Here is a 22,554-nt window from a genome sequence, read left to right on the forward strand (position 1 = left end):
GAACCCAATTTAAGCTAAATAATACTTAAGTGGGTTGTTAGTTGTTACTTGCTAGTTATACACATCTACCCATTTAACCAAACATTGCTGAACAATTTTGAGTCCATTGCTGGTTGCCACATTTTTTTGACATGGCACAACCTTCCCACAATTCACCTAATCTCTTGCAAAATTGTACCTTACGATAAATTATTGGCCATGTCTTAATCAAGGTTTGGCAAAGACTTACATGATAGTATTTGATAGTGAAAGAGATTTAAGACCGACCGAGACTCAAGGGAGCTAGATGGTAGCTATACACATCCATAGATTTTATAAACTAAGTTAGGATCAATAATATGATGTATGCACACAGTTACACTGTAAAGTTGCTACCGCCGCACATGACATTTTTTTAGAGAAGGGTTTTTTTTTTTACCGCTCACATATGTATAGGCAATAAAATAATTGTGATCTTTTATGTTGTGTGAGTTTTTCTTAGTTTGTGTGTGCTTTTATTTATTCAGGTGTGAGTTTTTGTTGAATTGGTGTTATAATTGGATATAGCTATTTGAGCAAAGGCCGGGATTATATTCCATTATTAACAAAATATGTATAGGCAGTAAAATGTGAAGTTGATGTTGAAAATGAGAATGATAAAATCTGAACTATTGGTTCTAAATTCTGGTCTTACATTTCTTTGTTAGTATTGAGGTAGTCGCAATTTGGCAGTATTATAAACAAAATTAGTTTATTCTACTTTCATATCTTATTTTCAGTTTATGACGATAATCTACACATGGCACTATATAACTTATTTCATATTAAACTAGTCACACAGTATGGCGCGTTGCGCAACAATAAATATCCACATATAAGTGTTAACACGTGCTCGTAAATTATTTTGTGAGTACATCTGCACTATTTAATACTCCCTTGTTACATAATATAAGAGATTTTATCCTTACTAATTATCCCACAATATAACAATTTATTTGAGAAATAATATAAGAGATTTTGGTGTAGTACTTATCACATCTATCAACTCAAATTCAATTTTCTACCTATTACACACTACTACCCACTCACCCACAACCAAATCTTATTTAATAGGGATATTTTATTTTGCTATCAATAATCTTAAAAAATAATCTATTATATTATGAGAGCGTTATTTTAGAGAAGTAGAAATCAGAGTTACATCATTTTGTTGCATAATATTAGGATATAGGGGGGTGTTTAGATCTAGGGATGTAAAGTTTTGGCGTGACACGTCGGGTATTATATAGGATGTCGCATGAGGCGTTAGGACACTAATAAAAAAAACTAATTACAGAATCCGTCAGTAAACCATGAGGTGAATTTATTAAGCCTAATTAATCTGTCCTTAGCAAATGTTTACTGTAGCACCACATTGTCAAATCATGGATCAATTAGGCTTAAAAGATTCGTCTCGTAAATTAGTCATAATATGTATAATTAGTTATTTTTCAGACTATATTTAATACTTCATACAGGTGTTCAAACGTTTGATGTGATAGGGTGTAAAATTTTTGCGTGGGAACTAAACAGGGCCATAGTCATTCAAGTGCTTGTTGTTGGTGCATATCACACACCATTCTCTAGATCACCATATATTCAAACAACATAATAAACTATTATCACGATATACTAAGTACTTTTTAGGCATGTTTTTTCTGCTGAATGGAATGTAAATGATATATTAAGATAACATAATGTTTAATACAAATACTTAAGTACAAATGCAACACTTTAGTAATTAATCAAATAATTTATTTTTGCAAGTGTGTACTCTTTCTGGATTTTAACGTACAACACCGCTAATTTTTAGACATACTTTTGACTATTCATCTTATTTAAAAGTTGTGTAAATATGAAATATACATAAAAATACCTCTAATAAAATAAATACTAACAAAATAGATGATAAATAATAAAATAAATACTAACAAAATAAATGATAATTATGTGATTTTGTTAAATACATCTTTAAAAATCAAGAGCATCATGTATTAAAAACCAAAACCGAAGACAACATATCGAAGTTCATAAAAATGCTAGTTCTTGTTTTAGTAAATACATTTTGTATTTTTACTTGAACTATGCTATTGATTTTTTTTCTCTATCATTGACAGTGTGCATTGTAGTTTTGAGGCTTTTTGTTTTGTTCATTTGAATAGAACTAAGAATCCAACGGTTCATTTTGCTTGCTGCCTACATCTGATGGTGGTCGTTTTGTAGCCTACGTGGCTCAATGAGGATGAGAGAAAGATTAATTCTTTCACTACTTTAGATATTTTCCCTATAGTGCAGGAAATACCATAAATAGGCTAATTGTAGTCGGCCACACCAGGACTTCACAAAGCACCAATAGGGGTTTTCAGAAGACAGAAATTGGTGTTGTAGGCTTGTAGTGGCAACAGCTTAGGATGCGTTCGTTCGTTAGAGCTAGGAAAGTTCACCTCTAGCACCGAAAAAAGAGCAATTCATTAGCATATGATTAATTAATTAGTATTAGTCAAAAAAAAACTTGAAAATGCATCGATATGATTTTTTTAAAGCAACTTTTCTATAGAATTTTTTTTAAAAAAATATACCGTTTAGCTGTTTGAAAAACGTGCGCGCGGAAAATGAGGAAGAGGAGTTGGGAACACTCGGTGCCGAACTCAGCCTTAATACCCTCTTCATCCCATAATATAATTAACATGTGCATATATTTTAAGATTCAACATTAAAAATATTTGGCCAATGGTTAGTATAATATAAATTACATTTTACTTTTTTAAAAAAATAATATCATTGGATTCACATTTAAATTTACTTTTAGATAGTTATAATTTTGGTGTAACAATCCATATAGTATATGAGAAATATAAGTCAAAGATTCTAGTATATATGAAAAAAAAAAGTCAAATATTAGTTTTGAAAATTGTACAAGTTTGATCATGCCTATATTATATTAGGATGGTAGGAGTATCAAGGTTGATGTTTGGTTGGTATTATTGGACGGAGTGACTCATTAGCGCATGATTAATTAAGTATTAGCTATTTTTTTGAAAAAATAAATTATTAAATATGAATTATAAAGCAACTTTCAGATAGAATTTTCTTTGCAAAAAAATACACTGTTTAATAGTTTGAAAAACGTACACGCGAAAAACGAGATGTGTAACTTGGGAACCTTAGCAAATAAAACTCAGCCTAAAGAAATGGTGTGACCCAAATTTAATTGGTTCGTTAATGATCCAATTAAATTGGTTGGTTAATGATCCAAATAAATTGGTTGGTTAGTAGACTGAAAACGAAGTCAATAGATAATCCTAACGTAATTATGTCTTTGGAAAAAAAAGAACATTTTCGCTCAATGTGAGGTGGACGGGGCCACGGAGAATTGGGGTATTTCATTTCAGTTGATTCAGTTCCTGGCACTTGCTCTCGGGCCACCTAGGGCCACCTTTTTAAGCATGCACTGTCAGTCACAAATAAGGATAGAACCCAACTCATCGGCTGAGTTGGAGGGATATATACATATCCATTCGTTTGTTTTCCCATCATCCCAAAACGAATATTCCAAAATCATGGGAAAAGAATAATAACATAGAGAATTTTTTGGTGTTATTAGATGTATAGGTCACGGCATACCTACACTATATTGTGGTGTGACTTCGCAACATCATTAGATAATTCAATATATTTCCTCCGTTTTGTTTTAAAATATACGATGTTGTTAATTTTATATTGTTTTGTTAAAGAATTTAGGGTAATAAAAAAGAATAAGTCAGGTTTAAAATACTTCAATAATTTTATTTATGACAAGTTATAATAAAATAAATAATACTGACATAGTCTTTTTAATAAGGTCGAATGTCATGTCAAAAATTAAATATGATTTGGTGCAAGCGATTCTGTTGTTACTTTTAGTGAAAGCTAATTATTAGTTGGCAGCCTAGCACTTCTTGTTGAGCCCACTTTTATGCATGCTTAGATCTTATATGGGATTGACTATATATCAGTCAACTAAAATTTTAATAACCCTGTATCTACCGTGAGCCGTTGGATCGACACCTAACAAAATCATGATATACATGGTTTATCTTCTCCAATGAGACATGTTATATTTTTTTCTATCTTCTTACTTCGAATGAACTTCCATGAAACCATGACTCACCGGTGTCATCTAGCCTACCTCATCTCCGGCGGCTCACTTCACCTAATACATAGGTACCTCCCTCCGCCTCATGGTCGCTCCATTTCGCTCAACCCCTGCGACTAGCTAATCTACCAAAACTATGTACTGCTGCCACCTAGCTGCACCACCCGACTACCACACATCACCAACCGCCCGAACCACCACTCCTCTCCCCGACCATCCCTCTAAGCTTCAGAACACCCCTCTCCCCAGCCCATAGCCACACTCACACCAACCCTCATCCCGAATCCTAATTTAGCGATGCCGACATCCTCTCATCATATACTAACGTTTACATTGTAATGAAAGTGGAATGATGGGGACATTGGTGTTGTTGTTGTTAGTGAAAAAAAAAAGAGAGAGATAAAAGCGGGAGGAGAGTTGAAGAAAAGGTAGAATACAACTCACAATGATCGGATTTTAGTCCAATGGTAAATACAAGGTGGCACTGTGAATAGTTTACTGTGATACAAATTTATAACTTATTAAAAATACCATGATTTATCTTCTATTATAGGGCAACATTTTCGAGTTTTTATTCTAATAATTCTATTTCAAATTTATTCTAGCGAGATGGCTTATTGTAAGGGTCAGCGAATTGCTCTTCTATCTGTTCAGTTTGCTTTAGGCTTGATGATTTGATCCTTAATCCTTCTTCTGAGGCCATTTATACTCGAAGAAATAATCATGGAATCCTTTGATATAGTTTTGGTCGAGGTCGAGTAGGTCATCAGGATTTTGCCAAAGTTGATTTTTTTTAATTCAGAATCCTATCCTCGTTATACGTATGCGGGTGAGGATCCTCTACCATAATGCCACTGCCATTACGGCCATTGGTGCGTGGATCCCACCGTCCTATTGCCCCACATGTCAATCTCTACGTACATGTATTGGGTATGATATATGTGGACTAGCACATCCATACATCTATGGAATATCTCATACTCCCTCCGTCTCAGAATATAAGTATTTTTGGAGTTAGAAATGATTATTAAGAAAGCATGTAGAATTAAATGAATGAGGGTTGTGATTAGATAAGAAGTGAGGTAGGTGGAAAAATTGAATAGCGGAGGGTTGTGACTAGTTGTGAAGAGAATATTGGTAAAGAAATTATTATATTTTAAAATAAATTCTAAAAGAGTTGTTATATTTTGAGACGGAGGGAGTAGTATACAGTGCACCGACAACCATTTGAAGACAAAAAAAAATACTGGTGTGGAAATGGTTTGAACATATTTTTTTCAGACTTTTTTTTCCCGCTGGACATAGAGGAGCAAGTTCGCCGCACATATCCTAACCAGAAAGAGAAAAAAAAAGATCGGACGGTCGCTCCAGCAGCAAGATAGATTGTGCGTCGACATGCATGATTCATGGCAATGATAGTGAACCCCAGAATTTAGTACAGCCGGAGATCGATGAGCTCACAACCTTATCTCATCTAATCATGATTTGATTTTTTGATTAGTTAGTTTTAGTGGCCACCGCGTCGGCTCGCAGGACAGGACAAGGACGGACAGTGCTGAGCAAAATGGCAGCTGCCTATAAACCAACTGCGGCAGATTGTTTACGACGCATTACATTTGTTAGCCCATCCATTTAATTATACTATTATTATCGAACGCACACACTGCACGCACCCATCCTTTTGCTGCGATCCGCCAATGGCCACCACCAAATTTGCAAGATTCTGCAGATCTTGTCGCTACCAGGGCCAGGATGTAAGTTTCTTTAGGAAGGGTATTATTTCCTCGGGATTTACATCCAACCAGATATATACAATCATTTAAATTGAGAACTTTGTTTAACCAAATCTAAAATTCGCTCCTATAAATTAGGAACTTAGTCCCGCAAACAATCTAATCTGAAATTCACTCCTATGAAGATTTAAACGCAGAATCTTGTGATGCTATTCAGATCACTGCAACCAATAGATTACATGCTCTTTTCGTATTGTTGTTGCTGCTGCTGCTGCTGCTTATTGCCAATCATTTTATTTGGTGGAGAAGAGGAGGACGGATCGGATTTCTCTCCTTATCTCCACTTGCAGTACTCAAAAGAAAGTCTGATGAAGCGTTTGCGAGTGTGTGTGTATGTGTTGGTAGTGTTTGTCTGGATCTTGAGACAGAAATGCTTTTGCATGATCGATATGGCGTCGGTTTCGGCAGCACTGTTGAGGCACGAACGGCTTCGTTTCTCCGAGAAAAGTCGTTCTGGATTTCAGTGGGTACTAGGCTGCTTTCTGGCGACGTGATTTGTCGTCTCCAATTATCCACAGAGAGAGAGAGAGAGAGAGAGAGAGAGAGCAAGTAGAGGTCATGTTTGCTCTTCCGAATTGTTCTTGTTGCTGTTCCGCGGCTGCACGAGAGCTTGACGCCTCAACGACCACCTTGTTCTCATGATCCTCCCATTCATCTTTGATTTTAAAATTTTAAGGAGTGACTACACTACATATGCAGGTGGTTGGTAGTCAGTTTTAAAAATTTTAAAAAAGTTAAAAAAAAATCCAAAGCTCTTGACTTCTAGTTTTCTGAATTGCTTGAGAAAGCTAGATATTTTGAAAAAAAAATTGCAGGTGCGAGAAGTTAGTTTAGTGGTTGTGACCTAAGTAGCACCCCAAGATGCTGAGTTCAAATCTTTATATAAAAGAATTTTAGATTGGGTTGTTTGAGGGATAAAGTTCCCAATTTAAAAAGACCGCATACATCTGTTTTGATGCAAAAGTTGGGTAAAAAAATACCATTCTCTAAAAAGAGAAGTTAAAACCAAAGCTTTCATATCCAAATTCTGCAAATCAAGTTCAAATAGGGTTCAAAGTTGTGAAAGAACCTGTAGCCTAGTGGTTACAAGAGCCTCAGTAGTACCTGAGGTCCTGGGTTCGACTCCCCTAAGAGCGGGTTTTCCAAGATTTAACGGCGTTGTGCTTTAATAAAAAAAAAATAGGGTTCAAAGTTAAATCCACTGGGATTTGACTGAACAGATGGACCGCCGGCCAAACGAACAAGCCCACCACTCCCACTGTCCCACGCAACGAACTGAAGCTCATGCGATCAAAAATTCAAGGAATAAGTCCACTTACACTCTCTTAGAAGTGACCCGAATCTAATATGTAACCCTCAACCGCAAAATCAGATAGGATAGGATGACTCCCGAACTATTGAAACCAGTATAATTTGACTCCCTCAGTGATTTTGCTGATGTAGCGCTGACGTGGCAATGTTGACCTAGTCTTCGTCACACGTGGCGCTTACGTGGCATTACAATTAAAAAAATATATGTGGGACCCATCTGTGATTCACACAAAAATATATTGTGGTCCCCACTGACATGTGGGGCCCACATGTCATCCTCTCTCTCTCTCTTTCTTCCTCCTTCCTCTCTCCCCTTTCTCTCTCCCCCTTTTCTCTTCACCTTCTCTCTCGTGGAGCAATAGACGGGCAGGGGTAGCGACAGCGGGCGGGAGCCGGAGCGGCGGCGGCCGGCAATGACCGGAGCGGCAGCGGCGGCAGGCAGGCTCGATGAAGCGGGACTTGAGCTTGGTGAGCGACGACCGGCGGTGGAGTAGCGCGGCAACGACAGCGGACGCAATCCCGTCGCGCCGCGGCCGCCCATGCGACAAAAGGAACGCCGTGCCGGGGGAGAAAGGGGAGGGAGGAGAAAGAGATGCGGATGCAGGGGAGTGGGTGGGTCTTCCTCGCCGGCCGACCGGTCAAGGGCGTCGAGGGCTCCGCCTTCGTCCATGGCGCTTGGATTAGGGCGCGGCGGACTCCCTCAAATATAGGTCAAGCTGCAGTTTCACTAATTCACCACTTCCACCGCCTCTACCTCGCCACGAGCACGAGCCACCACCACCCCTTGCCGACATCGCTTCGTCCTCGTCACAGGAGCCGTTGGCTTCGTCGGCTGCCACGCAACTGCCGCCCTGCAAATCACAACACTACTAAAATCTGAACTCTGAATTCCTGAATGCCCAGTTGTTTGGTCTTCACAAATGCTCCTATATATACAAGACAATTACTACCGCAAGAACACAGAATTAGATCGGTTTTGCAGTAGCACACACAATGATCCAAGGAAAATGGATTAACATCAATGGCAGTCGTTTTCAGGAGGCGGATCGGCAAGGCGATCGTCGTCGTGAGTAGTCTGAAGCTCTGAAACGAACTAATCGACGAGCGGCACATACAGGAGAAGATAATCGGTGGAGAGAGATCTCATGAGCTGTTGCTATCGCATTCAAGCGCCATGACCAGTACGCCGTTGCTATCGGTTTTGGGGAGGCTTTGCAACCTCCGGCAACGGCGTCGTCGGCGTCAACAGCGGTGGCGGCGCAGTCGGAAATCCTCCTCGGGGTGGCGCTCCCGGACGACATCGCCTTCCCGGCTGGAGGTGGAGCACGGCGATGGGATCGGGGCGGCCGCCGCTTCAGCTCCCGCCGGCTGCCACCACTCCGGCCCCCGCCCGCCGCCGCTCCAGCCCGTGCTCCCCGCAGCCGGCCGAGAGGAAGGAAGAGGGGAGGAAGAAGAGAGAAAGAGGATGACATGTGGGGCCCACTGACATGTGGGCCCCATAATTTTTATGTGAATGATAAACGGGTCCCACGTATACGTTTTTAATTCAAATACCACCTAAGCGCCACATCAACCCCACAGATTAGGTCAACAATGCCACGTCAGCGAAACCACCCTCCAAAACCACCAAGGAAGTCAAATTGTACCGGTTTCAATAGTTCAAGGGTCAGGATATCCAGTTTTGCAGTTTAGGGTCATGGATTAGATTCGTGTCACTTTTAAGGGAGTAAAAGTGGACTTATTCCAAAATTCAAAATGGACAGTTTTTTTTGGGAATAAGTTCACTTGGTGACCCTCAAAAGTGATTGAAATTTAATCCGTGACCCTAAACCACAAAACCGGATATCTTAACCCCCAAACTATGGAAACCGGTGCAATTTGACTCCCTCAGTGGTTTTGGAGGACGGTTTCGCTGACGTGGCGGTATTGACCAGGTCTTCTTTACACGTGGCGTTTAGCTGACATTTAGAATTAAAAAATATGTGTGGGACCCATTTGTCAATGACACAGAAAATAGATTGTAGGACCCACATGTCCCTTCTCTCTCCCCTCCCTCAGTTCCCTCTCTCTCCTCGTCGTTCCCTCTCTCTCTCTCCCGCGGCAGGCGGAGACGGAGGCACGGCGACCTACGAGCGGCGGCGGCACCCGGGCTGAGCTCCACCACGGCGAAGATGGAGGAGACCACAGCGGCAGCGGTGGGAGGCACACGCAGCGGGGTACAGCGAGCTCGGCCCAGCAGTGGGAGGACGAGGGGAGCCGGCGGCGGTGCGTGCGGCGGCTGAGGGATGGGGGCCGGCGGGCGGGAGCTGGCGGCGGCGGGAGAGCGGGTGGGCGAGGGCAGCGGTGGCTCGTGGCAGAGGGAGGACGAGGAGAAGTGGCGGCCGAGGTATCCGAGTTCCTCTTCGGGCGCTTCGCCGCTGACCACGCCGCCATCACCATCGCCATTTCAGCAGTCAAAGTCGAAGTCGCCGCCGTGGCATGCTTCTCCCGCCTGCCGCCGTTCCCCTCGTCCTCCCACTGCTTCTCCCGCCCGCCGCCGTTCCCCTTGTCCTCCCACTACTTCTCCCGCCCGCCGCCACCCACCGTCGCCGCCCGTGGGCTGTTGCCACCGCCGCTTGGCCGCCGACGACGTCTCGATGCCGGCCGCCGCATCAGCTCCAGCTCACGGCCGCCGCCGCCACTCGCTCCCCGCGGACGGTCGTAGAGGAGAGGGAGAAAGAAAGAGAGAAGGGAAGGGAGGAAGAAGAAAGGGAGAAGATGGCGTGTGGGGCCCACATGTTAGTGGGCCCCATAATTGTGTATGTGAATGACAAATGAGTCCCACGTATAATTTTTTAATTGAAATGCCACCTAAGCGCCACGTCAACGCCACGTGTAAATGAGACCCGGTCAATACCGCCACATCAACGCCACATCAGCGAAATTGCCCTCCAAAACCGCCGAGGGAGTCAAATTGTACCGGTTTCCATAGTTTGGGGGTCAAGATATCCGGTTTTGTGGTTTAGGGTCACGGATTAGATTTTAATCACTTTTGAGAGTCACCAAGTGAACTTATTCCTTTTTTTTAAGGGTGAATAACTAACATGGTCACTGAAGTTTCGCTTTGGGCTCAGTTTAGTTCTTGAGGTTTCAAATCGTCCAAACAAGTCCTCCAAATTAATCATTTGGGTTAATATAGTCCTTTGACCCAAAAAAAAGCCACGTGAGCATGCCAAGTCATCCTCGCATGCAGCGGTATGAACAAAATGACCATTCTACCCTTATATACCATATAGAAAAGAAAGAAGAAAAAAGAAGATAAATGTTTCACACGTATATGATCGTTTTATAATTATCACTTACGATTGCTACAGCCAAGCACTGATCATGTAAATTAACAATGTCAGGACTGGGCTGGCCTGTTATTTTTTCTGTTTGTCTTTTTTTTTTCCTATATGGTATATAAGGGTAGAATAGTCATTTTATTCATACCACTACATACAAGAATGACTTGATATGCTTTCGTGGCTTTTTTTTTCTAAGGACTATATTAACCCAAATAATAAGTTTGGAGGACTTTTTTGGACGATTTGAAACATCAACAACTAAATTGAGCCCGAAGCGAAACTTCATAAACCGTATTGGCTATTCACCTTTTTTTTATTGGAAAATGGAGTCGTACAACGTATACTGGTAACAAAAAAAGTCCAAGTATATTTGGTCCCGTCAGAGCCCCATCAATCGAAATTGTTCCCAAAATAAAACAAGATCAGCCCAACCTGGTCTATCCGCTCAAGATACTGAGCAGATTCAATGAGATGCCAAGTTGGAAGGGCAGGTCAATCTAGAAATACAGATGTGGACATACTGCGTAGTTACTGATGATACCATGTTGGTGCTTAGTATGTGGTATACCATGTCAGCGCCGGGATCTCGAAAGGATTATGACAGTTTTGGACCGGAATGACACACTTTGTCAAATTATGAGACCTGAATAGCACAAGTTTAGAGACCGGCCGTGCACTTTACTCTATAATTCAAGGAACAAGCCATACATAACAAAAAAAAGTGGGTTCAAAAAGTTAAAACAAAATGATATATATCTCATCACCAAACCAATCTTTTGAACCATATGGTGGAAGTTACGACTAGAATTCCATCGATGCTATAGAACAATCATGACGATAGTATGATTCATATCTGGACTAACCATAGGCTTCAGGGCATCTAAACGAATTTCAATATTGTCTCCTAGGTGGTTTCGATTCTGCTACTGTAACTCGGATCTGTCTGCCATCCATGTCCTGCACAACAAAGAAAATAGGCTTGTTTTAGCACACACTAAAAGAACAATGATGCTGAAAGACATATGAGAATAAGAAACCAGCCAGACTTAGTGAAAACTCACAGCGCCATCAAGATTTGAAACTGCATTCTCAACCTCTTCAGCGGAACCATAAGTGACAAAACCAAATCCCCTTGACCTGCCACTCTCCCTGTCATAGATGACCTTGGCTTCCAAGACCTCCCCTTCCCCACTGAATAGATTTGCGAGAGCTGCATTGTCAACACCCCAAGAAAGGTTACCTACATAGACCCTGTTGGCCTCACCCCTGGGTGCTCTCCGCGATGATTGCTCCCTTGGTGGTGGTGGCCCTGAGTTAACCCTCAAAGATCTCCCATCAAGTATCTGTTTTAAGAAATGAAATCAGCAAATTAGTTAAGCACAATTCAATGATGTTGTATAGGATATAACACAACATATGTCCAGCAACATGCCAGAAAAGAGTAAATTAAAGTTTGTTTTCTAGTCATGAATAAGCTAAAAGCAAACCAGGATTAAAACAAGCAAGCAGGTTCATATCGAGCAACCTCAGCTACAGTTATCTTGAAAGAATGCAAGCCACAGCATGCAAACCAAAGAGATGAAATAGGAGCGCACTTTATGCAATATATTTTTAGCCAGCCCATATACCAACATGGAGCAAAAATAATGACTTAGAAGTATGGAAGCATATACTCACATAGCCATTGAATTGCTCGACAGCTGCCTCAACTTCTTCAACACTAGACATTGTCACAAACCCAAACCCACGACTCCTTCCAGTCAGCTTATCATAGATGACCTGCAACAATGCAGTTTATCATGATACAATATAGGAAAAATCAACCAAAGCCGAGTACTACTCTTAAAATTGAGCAATTAACCAGAAAAATGCAATCCTAAATCTTTCGCCAGTCACAGAATTAATAGCATGAGCGCCAGCACACCAAATTTAACAACCTTAAATAATGGCAACCTTATCGCATCCTTAATCATCTCCAAATACAACCTCACAATGAGCACCCGAAATAAGTTTTTTTTTTCTTAAAAGAACGAGAATATGCCCACACTACCATATGCAACCCAATTGTATCGCGGTTTAAGCTAAATTAACAACAGAATGAATTTGTCGTGAACTGTAATATGAAGCAACTAGACACAATCATTCATCACCACTTCACCAGCGACCAGCGGTCCATTTCTGGTTTCACAAAGACAGGGACACACCAGCGAGCGACTCGACGAAGGTGGTGTGATAGGAGTACTTAGTAAGGCGAGAGGAATGGGGTGGTGACCTCGACCATCTCGACGGAGCCGGCCTGCTCGAAGAGGCCGGCGAGCTGGGCGCTGTCGACGCTGAAGGGCAGGTTGCCGACGAAGACCCTCAGGTCGTCGGAGAACTCCTCGCCCCCGGAGCCCTCCTCCTCCTCCTCCTCCGTCTCGACCTCCTCCGACACGGCCACGGCCACCGGCACGAAGGGGCTGGTCCTCCTCCGCGGCCATCCCGCGACGGCGAGGGCGGGGAGCAGCGGCTTGGAGAGGAAGGAGAGGGAGGAGGAGGCGGGGTTGGAGGAGGTGGAGGGGAGGGGGAGGAGGTGCGGGGAGAGGGCGGTGGAGAAGAGCGTGGCCGCCATGGGTGAGGAGGAAAGGGGATGGGATCGATAGGGTTTTGGGGATAAGGCGGAGTGAGGAGAGGAGAGAGCACAAACTGGGAAGAGGCAACAGTAGAGGAGAGGAGACGGGTTTTATATTGTTTGTTTATACTTGTAGCTAATTTGCCCGTGCATGACCACCAAATCTTAAAAGGATAATTTTGGCATTCATTTCAAAGCCTTAAGAATCTACAATTCCGGCTGTCTTTTGCCATCAATATTTAGATGCTTACTAAATTAGCCAGACCAAGAAACACAAAGCTAACATAGATCTATATTGTTTCAGGATGAAACACCAACACCACCAACAGCGTGAAAGCCCACACGCTAGTAAGAGTGGTGGTGACGGAAGATTCACTAGCATCACCACTGCCCACATTTAATGTAGTATAGATATTGGCTTCGCTTTTCTGACATGGATGAGCAAAAACTACCCTCTCTGTTTTTTTCGTTGGTTAACTACCGTCAAACATTTGGGAAATGAGATAGTATTTTTAATAGCGGGTATATATCTTCTACTTAATTTTACTATTGCTTCCATCACAAGGTAATTTTATTTTTCACACATTCCGCATATACCGATACAAATATAAATTTGTATGGGCCTAGGAATCAGTAGGTAGTAGCTTTGTGTGTGTGTCTATATATATATATATATATATATATATATATAGAATTGTTGTGAATCCATTCCAATCGAATATTGAGTAATCAAATCCTTCAAATCATAGTTTTCGAAATCTTTTTAAAAGCGGATTAATCGGACGAGGATAAAGAGAGAGTCCCATTCTACATGTCAATACTGATAAGAATGAAATTTCTGGTAAAAGGAAAATCCGTCGACTTTCTAAGTCGTGAGGGTTCAAGTCCCTCTATCCCCAAACCCTCTTTTATTCCCTAACTCTAGTATTTATATATGCCAATGTGTGAATGCAAAAGGTGAAGGTAAGGCCCACAAGAGAAAAGAAGACCTCTCCATACCCCCACACTGTTTATTGTACAAATAATATAGTTAATTTGCTTATTACTGATAGTAGTTACACTTTAACAAACCCTAATATATTTGTCCCTCACTTTTATAAACTCTAAAACTGGGACATGCAAGATGATGAAAGGTGGACTATAAATAAGTTACCATCCCTCCCAGATGGGTTGACTCCTCCAGCCAAACAATCCCCTAGCGTCTGTCTAGATTCGTAGTACTAGGATATGTCACATCCCTCTAAAATCTCTTACATTAGGACATCCACAATGTGGGAGAAAAGCAGGTAATAGGCATTGAATGCTTCCTTCCAACCTGGTTATATACACTGTGATGTGAAAGCTGGTATTAGCTGTTACCCAATCATCACGTTGCTACCGGCAACAAACAAATAAAAATGAATTGTAGTTCAGTCACAAGCTAACAAATGTACCTTTTGTGCATGGACCCACCTTGTTTTCTCCATCATAGGCTTATATATATTGGGGTACAGATCCCCTAGAGTTGAGTACAACTCCACCGGGTGAATTTTATCAAATCCATGGCATCTATTGCTTCCTATGGCTGAGATGAAGCCATCTATTGCTTCCTATGGTTTGAATGGGAATTACTTTATTTTTTTTATTATGTTAGTAATGGTTAAGTTTCTGCCTACCAAATTAACAAAGTATACATGTTCTCTTCTTTCCCAAACACAAGAAGCTACGTTCATGTAAAAAAAAAAGTGTTAACCGCATAGTACATGCAAACACACATAAACCATATACATGCAAAACTAGAGGCACGTGCTCAGTACGGTGTTTACACCATGGATTAATCAAAGAATTTCTGGGTTATGCAAGTAAAATTAGCTTGTATATTCTCAAATTGTCTAAATATATTGTAGACGGTGATTTGTTATTGTTACAAGATTAGGATAAATTCTTTTTTTTTTCAAAAGAGACTAGTGGGAAGTGGGAACTAATGGCTTCATCCCAACCGTCGATAAAAAAGAGACCGTAGAGATTCTATCAAATCCACCGATGGAGTTGGAGTGACTCCAGGGGATCCAGACCCATTGCACATGCCCTTATACAATAGAGGGATCATGTTCGTAGTAATGTACATATCATATCTTACTATAAAGTTATCCCCCACTAACTCCTTAAGCTTAACATGCAAAGATGCCACATCATATCATCCACTAACAAGATGCCACATCATCATCCACTAATCCACTAATTAACAAGATGCCACATCATCATCCACTAACAATCATCACATTTAAACATCACGCAAACATGTTATATCTTTATAGTTTTTATAATTTAAGAGCTTTTCAAATACAAACATGTTAAATTATCATCCAACATAATTCACATAATGTTTCAATGTATATCTTTATTATGTTTTATGATATCCTATATACTTATATAGTTTATCCTCACTTAGTTGGTGCTTAAATAATTAATCTATGGTCCAAATTATCTCTCTCCTTTTTTCCTCTAATTAAGTCATATCACATCAATTGTTTTCTGCCTTTAGATAATTAATCTACGGTCCAAACTATCTCCCTACTTTTCTTCTTTCATAAAGTCATACCACCTTACTTTTTACGTTTGAATCACCATTCTACATACTATTTAAATTTAAATTATCATAAACCACATTATTTTACTTAATCTGATGTTATCTAGCTATCTTACACGTTATTTTTTTTATTGTTATCATACTAAATTTCCGTAGCAATGCACGGGGTTTCGCCAGGTATAATATATGGCAGCTGCCGATGAATCTTTTCCCCACCGAAATATGCACAGCGCGCACAGCGAGAGAAAAAAGTGGCAAAATGGAGATGGAACATGGAAGGGAAAAAATGTGGCAAAAAAAAGTGGCCCATGCAGGTCTCGAACCTGCGACCTTCGCGTTATTAGCACGACGCTCTAACCAGCTGAGCTAATAGGCCTTTCTGTGCATTTTGCACTTTATCCTACTAATATTGGTAGTTCCTTTATTCATTTAAATACAATTGCCACAACACTACATTTGTCTAGGAAAATCACAACAGCACCGGTCTATGAAAATCACGTACTACAAAGTGCTCAGTAGTCCATCACCAACAACAGTGGACATCAATCAGTACATAAGAATGATCGGCTAATTCGACCAAACTGTTCAAATACAATGTTGAGAGAATTGCTTTTACATGCATAAACAAATTTGGCCAAAAAAAAAGAAATATACTGAAAGCAGCACAATACTGTTTGCCATGTTACCGCCTACATCGAAAATGTATCATAGTCTACAGCAATACACTAACAAATGCCCTGCATGGCATGGCACCAACGTTCTGCAACTCCAGCAGTGGTTCCATATAGCAGTGGACAAGTCTGCAGTAGCAGCACACGGCGTATGCTCCTGCACCTCCATGAGAAGGGTAAAGAAGAGGAAAAGACTCCAAAACACAAAGGAAACTCTTAACTCGATAAAATCTCAACCCAGTTATTAACTTTGAGAGGTTCTCTGAAACTTACCCACACTCAGATTGAGCATCAGAGCACACGTGCACATCAAGTCAAGATCCCATGTATAGCATGGCTTGCACAATTGCATGTTAGGGCTTTTATGATCTATAAATCAGCAAAAGCGAAAACTTCCAGCTAACTGTAAATCGCCATAGTAGTCATATAGCTTACCAGACAGGTTGATACCAGAAGACCATGCTGAGATTGGTTTATAGGTAAACTTAAGTTTTATGTTAGCCTATTTTGAGCTCACTGAGGAGGTACAATTCTCTGGGGAACTATGTGCAGATAGGAACGAATGTGAAGGATGACACGATCCACATCCTTAAAGCAAGGGCAAGTAACTTCTAGGCTTTTGGTTGGCAAACAGGGAACCAAGTTCTTCCACACGAACTACTAAGATGAAGCAGGTTGCACGAGAACACATACAGGAAGTCTCAACTGTGAACTTTCAATACATAGGTTTAGAACATGTAAGACGGGGAATCAACATAGTCCCAGAGGAAAATATAAGTAAATGCTGTATACTAGGGAAATAAGATGGTCTATGGCATCCAGGCAGGTCCCTCTTAGGCAAAGCTTCCAGGTTGGGGCCATACTCTTGGTCATCTGGTTTGGGAAGGGGCTCCAATAAGCAGGCTCCATACTTCATTGGTCTTGGCATTCTTTTGTCTTGGCTGTTTTTAGTAAGGGAGGTGGGCATGGGGCAAAGGTGAAAAGAACAGGTCCATCAGAAGATAGCTGAGCTGGGTTAAATGTGTTTAAAAGGCAGAAATGCAATAAGGAGCAAGTCTTGATCGCATGATCATTCTGTTCATTTCAAGACAAGGTGGACGAACCATACCTGTTGCATTTGTCAATCTAAGTCCTAATAACCATGTCGCTTTCCATAGGAAAATGAACTAGGGCCAGATAACCTGATGAAAAATGAAATGTGCTAAGTGAGCAAAACATATGATATAAAGATTAATGAAATATTAAGTAGACTAGGCCTAAAAAAAATTAGTGCACACTTAAGAGTGAATTTCCATACATAGAGAAACATAAATATTTGGTATTATGACAGGTACTGTCTATACTGCTGACTCATAAAGTACAGGTATGCTTACCCACTGCTACCAGAACGACCACTATATCCACCATAAGCCCCATAACCTCCTCCAGAGACCTGGAGAAATTCCAGTCGAAGTTTTGATAAGAGTCTGTTAGCATGAAGAGGAAAGGAAGGGAAGTGAAAGGGAAGCTATACCTGGGAGCTGCCATAACTTGCATAGCTGTCAATAGGGCCAATATCATCTGAGCCACGATATCCACTTGAATATGGATAATCATGCCCAAGAGGCTTAGTATCTCTGCCTAGATACTTTGGCCCTTCAGAAACACCAACTGGAAGAGGATGGTAAGGGATTACAGGTGGGAAACCTGATAAAGCACCTTCTCTTTCAAAGAAATTGGCTTTCAGCCTAGTAGTTATTTGCAGAAGAGCATGTCTTACAACATCAAGGTCTCCACTGATCTGTTGTGCAAGCAAATTACATTGGTGAACTCATCGCAGTACAAAAGACCAGTAAAAAAAAAATTAAAACATAAGTTTAAATTGTACCTGAACCATCTCTTCGTCTTCTGCTGCTACTTTTGGTACATTCTCCTTAGAAAGGATACGTATGTTTGCTCTTGATGTTCTCCTTATCTCAGTAATGATTGAACCACCTTTTCCAATCAAGCACCCAATACGTGATGTCGACACCAACAAGCGTGTTGTGTAAGACGGGATCACTGATTCCGGATCAGTTTTCTCACTGCATCTTGGTTGTAAATGAACTGCAGCATTTATTGTTGGGGAGACAGGATCTTCAAAGAACTGCATGAGAAAGAGAAAGCGGAATTGATCAGGACTAGAATTAAATATCCGCATGGATGCTAAATCAGCAGAGGACCGTAGGAGAAAAGCACCTCCTTTGCAGAAACAGTAATTATGCAGTCATCTTCAGTATTTGAACTATCAACTTTGATAAAGGCTCCAGACTCCTGCCTAATCTGTTTGATAATTCCACCACCCTTTCCAATTACACCTCCCACATTTGATGCAGCACAAAGAAGGCGCAAGCTAAATTCCTTTGCAGAGCTCTCCTCCCTCCGTGGTTGATATATAGAAGGCCAATCTCCAGCCACATCACCTTTGTATCCTCCATAAGAACTAATTAAAGGCGTAATCCCCACAACCGGTGCAGTTGAGGAACTACCAAGGTGGGAGCCCACTGGATAAGGCTGTGTCATGCTGGATGCAAGAAGATGCTGTGACCTAGATGGGTTGTCATGGAGACGAGATGACACTTGAAGAAGAGCTTTTCTGACAACTGTTGAGTCCCCAGATATCTAGTGCCAAAAGAATAAAGGGTTCATTAGCATTATTGACTATTCCACAGATGGCATAGCAAAAAAAATCAAGTACTGTAAATGATAAATTAAACTAGTAAAAGTTATTTTGCTGGTTGACTGGAAAGTGAAAACAGCTACTATTAAATCTAAGTCACTGCACCTTAAAAAGGGTACTCCGTAAAAGAGAATGTTGCGGACGTGTCACAAATAACCCATGTTACCAAACAGAGCCATAAATGCCTATAGTAGTAACGCATGTACGACATGTGTAACGCGGGAAAAAGATGGAAACAGAGATCCTCCACAAACCTGAAGAAGTTCATCACCACTGATGGCACACGCAGGGAGATTTTCATTGCTAAGAACACGTATATGAGCACCAGTGTCACTGCGGATTCCCTGTATAATATGCCCACCTTTTCCAATAATGCATCCAATCTGGTCTGATGGCACAAGCAACCGAACGGTAACTTGAGCTAAACCTTCATCACTTTCTTCATTCCCAATATCATCATCTATGGATAGCTTTTCATGAACTCTAAAGAGAGCGTCTTGGGCAGGGCAAACCTTATCTTCAGCATCTACTAGGGTATTAGTTTCCCTGCTTGAGCTAAATATTGTGATAACTCTCTCATCACAACCAGATACACTCTCACCAATCCTTATCTTAGCTTGAGTGTCGGCCCTCATCTGCTTAGCAATTTCTCCACCCCTCCCAATGATGCTCCCTATTTTTCTAGAAGGGCAAAGATAGCGGTAGACAGTATCATCTGGACCAGGAGCATATGTATCATCACCAGGATTCCTTCTCTTGCCACCTCCATTTTCAGCATAATCAGAGTGACGCTTCCCGTGACTGTTCCTATGCCCAGGTCCAACCATTGTCTACAATCGGAGAAAGAACGGTCAACACAGTAGAGAATATTGGGTCAAATAAATGGAAACTAAAATAACGCGCAAGAAGGAAGCTATTCTAAGATTATTCACATCAAACCCTCCTGAAATTCTCATTTACCAAATAAAATCAACTATAATCACACGAATCACCCTGTCAAATTCGTAATGACAGCACATATTAATAATCCTTACACTTGTATGGCTGCATGATGGCATGTTTATCATGGCCAAGCGTTAAACGAATCCACATGAACAAATCAATCCCATACCACAATGAACAAAAGTCATCTTTCGATCCTACCAACTAGATTACTATAAAAGATCTAACGAGAAAAAATAAAAATTGTTTGGTCTATTCATGATAACCTCTCCGACTCTTTTTTTACAGTTCAATTATTATTAAGTTGAAGAACTAACAAAGACATCCCGACAAAAAAAAAATTCTAACCAAAACACTCCAACCACGCGAATCAGGGGCGGATCCAACTTGGGACGTGGGGGTTCAGTTGAACCCCCAAACTATTGGGGGGAACAAACAAACTGTTACTTGTATTAAGGTTAAGGCTCTGAAATCAAATAGAAGAACCTCTTCCAGATCTATAAGAGAAGCTAGGGTTAACGCAAGCAAATTCCACGGAGGTGCAATCCCGGTGGAAGAGAGAGATAGATGAATCAGAAAGAGAATGCGGATGGATGCTCACCAAGATCCCCTCCCCTCCCCTGCTCCGCTCGCCGGATGGAGATCGCCGCCCCTCCCCTGTTCAGCCGCGAGATGGCGCAAGGAGCGGAGGAGACGACGAGACGGGGAGATTTTCTTTTACGCCAAGCCTAGGGAAGCGGCCAAGGGGGAGACACCCGTGTACACCGCCTTTTATCTCAAGCTTTTCACTAAAGCCCGAAAATTTGACAAATTAACCCTTTCAGAAAACTTATCTAAAAAATAAATCGTACTAAAAACTAATCATGCGCTTAGAGCCATCGAGGTTAACAATGACGCCGTTAATTTTTTTTAACATGTTTGACCGTTTATCTTGTTTAAAACTTTTGTGAAATATATAAAACTATATGTATACATAAAAATATATTTAACAATAAATCAAATGATAGGAAAAGAATTAATAATTACTTATTTTTTTTAATAAGACGAACGGTCAAACATGTTTTAAAAAGTCAACGGCGTCAAATATTTAAGAAGCGGAGGGAGTATATCCTTTTTAACATCTTTGACGCTGGCGTTTCATCGAAGATGACATGAATTTGCCAGGTTATATATAAATATCACATTAACGCTAAAGATATTGAATATTCCATCGGAGGCGGCAAGAATTTACCAGATTATATATAAAAATAGTAGGTATGAGGCTATGTCTGTCAAGCTTGAAACCCTGGTTCAAATACTAGGGATGCCTCCCATTTGAAGGAATTTCTTTCTACCCCTTATTTTCTTTGGTGAAATTAAGAAATAGTGACATATTTTTTGGTGAAATTATTTTTTAATATAAAATTTAAAATACAAATATATTATGGATACCACATACCAAAAAGTGGTTGACTAAGCTCGGCAGGACCCACCATGTATCAAGTATTATACGGAATCATACCTCGTATATAGAAGAAGTTCCGGATAAGGAATGACGAATAAAGTTCTATATGTAAACTATAAGGACTACTCGGATTGTATCCATATTGATCTCTCTAGTTTTACATGGACAATGGGACACCTATGGTATAAATAGACCCCATAGGAGGAGGGAAAAAAAGATCAATACACGACACAACAACAGATCAACACATGCCAAGACAAACCGCCAGATATCGACATCAGAGATAAACCTAGACAAACCCAATATGGTGTATGCGGAGGCCAATAAGAGAGATTTAGCGCTATCTCTTATCTCGTCGAGTGCGAATTCGAGGAGGAAGACTACCCCGTTGTTGGCTACGTGATGGTATTTTCGGGTGCCAAGTCAACAACGGCTAGATAGGTTATCCTAAATATTGTACTGGTCTAATTATAATGAATAAGAGCAACACCGGCTTCGCCCAACATGAGTAGGGCTATTACCTGTCAGATAAGGGGCCTTGAGCCTGTATAAAATTTCTTGTCTCCATATCTTTTACTTCAATCTCGCATATACCTTGGTACCAACGATCTCCATACTATGCAAAATACCTTAGTCGCGGTATCACTCATCGACAATATCTATTTTATAGTTAATCTTTAACTAAAACACTAAATATATATAATTCTTAAGAGAGCACTAAGCTCGAACTAAAGCAAATGCTGGTGTCCTCAGGAGCTTTTTTTTCTTTTAAATTCCTAAAATCCTTATATTATTGGCTAAACTAAGAAATTGTGATATATATTTTGGTGAAAATGTTTTTATTAAAATTATCGACTTCATAATTAATACTTTAATTAAAACACTTAATCTACATAATTCTTAGTTTTAAAATTCCTAAAATATTTCATTATTTTCTTCGTGTATGATTTATTTAAACAAAATGTGTCATTTCCCAATAAAATACGAAAAATAATTAACAAGTGTAGAATTGGTAAAAAAGGTAAAGATCCTTAAA

General features: G+C 40.6%; 2 protein-coding genes and 1 non-coding gene across 4 annotated transcripts; all 3 read right to left on the reverse strand.

Moving 5' to 3' along the window:
* Positions 1-11,318: 11,318 nt before the first annotated feature.
* Positions 11,319-13,290, reverse strand: LOC127766494 (29 kDa ribonucleoprotein A, chloroplastic-like). The gene is made up of 4 exons (XM_052291546.1): positions 12,856-13,290; positions 12,261-12,362; positions 11,645-11,926; positions 11,319-11,540 (listed from the first exon to the last, which is right to left on the reverse strand). The coding sequence occupies exons 1-4, from the start codon at positions 13,192-13,194 to the stop codon at positions 11,475-11,477; spliced, it is 789 nt and encodes a 262-aa protein (XP_052147506.1). The 5' UTR covers positions 13,195-13,290; the 3' UTR covers positions 11,319-11,474.
* Positions 13,291-16,065: 2,775 nt separating this feature from the next.
* TRNAI-AAU (transfer RNA isoleucine (anticodon AAU)) lies at positions 16,066-16,139 on the reverse strand. Its single transcript has one exon. It is a non-coding gene; the product is annotated as a tRNA-Ile (tRNA).
* Positions 16,140-17,124: 985 nt separating this feature from the next.
* LOC127766493 (KH domain-containing protein At4g18375) lies at positions 17,125-20,806 on the reverse strand. Of its 2 annotated transcripts, none has more exons than XM_052291544.1 (8): positions 20,676-20,806; positions 19,387-19,962; positions 18,652-19,074; positions 18,302-18,559; positions 17,948-18,214; positions 17,808-17,866; positions 17,543-17,615; positions 17,125-17,375 (listed from the first exon to the last, which is right to left on the reverse strand). In XM_052291544.1, the coding sequence occupies exons 2-7, from the start codon at positions 19,957-19,959 to the stop codon at positions 17,567-17,569; spliced, it is 1,629 nt and encodes a 542-aa protein (XP_052147504.1). In that variant the 5' UTR covers positions 19,960-19,962; positions 20,676-20,806; the 3' UTR covers positions 17,125-17,375; positions 17,543-17,566. The 2 variants fall into 2 exon arrangements, with proteins under 2 accessions (XP_052147504.1, XP_052147505.1); XM_052291545.1 differs by having other exon boundaries at positions 17,125-17,439.
* Positions 20,807-22,554: the final 1,748 nt, after the last annotated feature.

This window comes from Oryza glaberrima, chromosome 3, assembly GCF_000147395.1.
Source record: "Oryza glaberrima chromosome 3, OglaRS2, whole genome shotgun sequence".
NCBI lineage: Eukaryota > Viridiplantae > Streptophyta > Magnoliopsida > Poales > Poaceae > Oryza > Oryza glaberrima.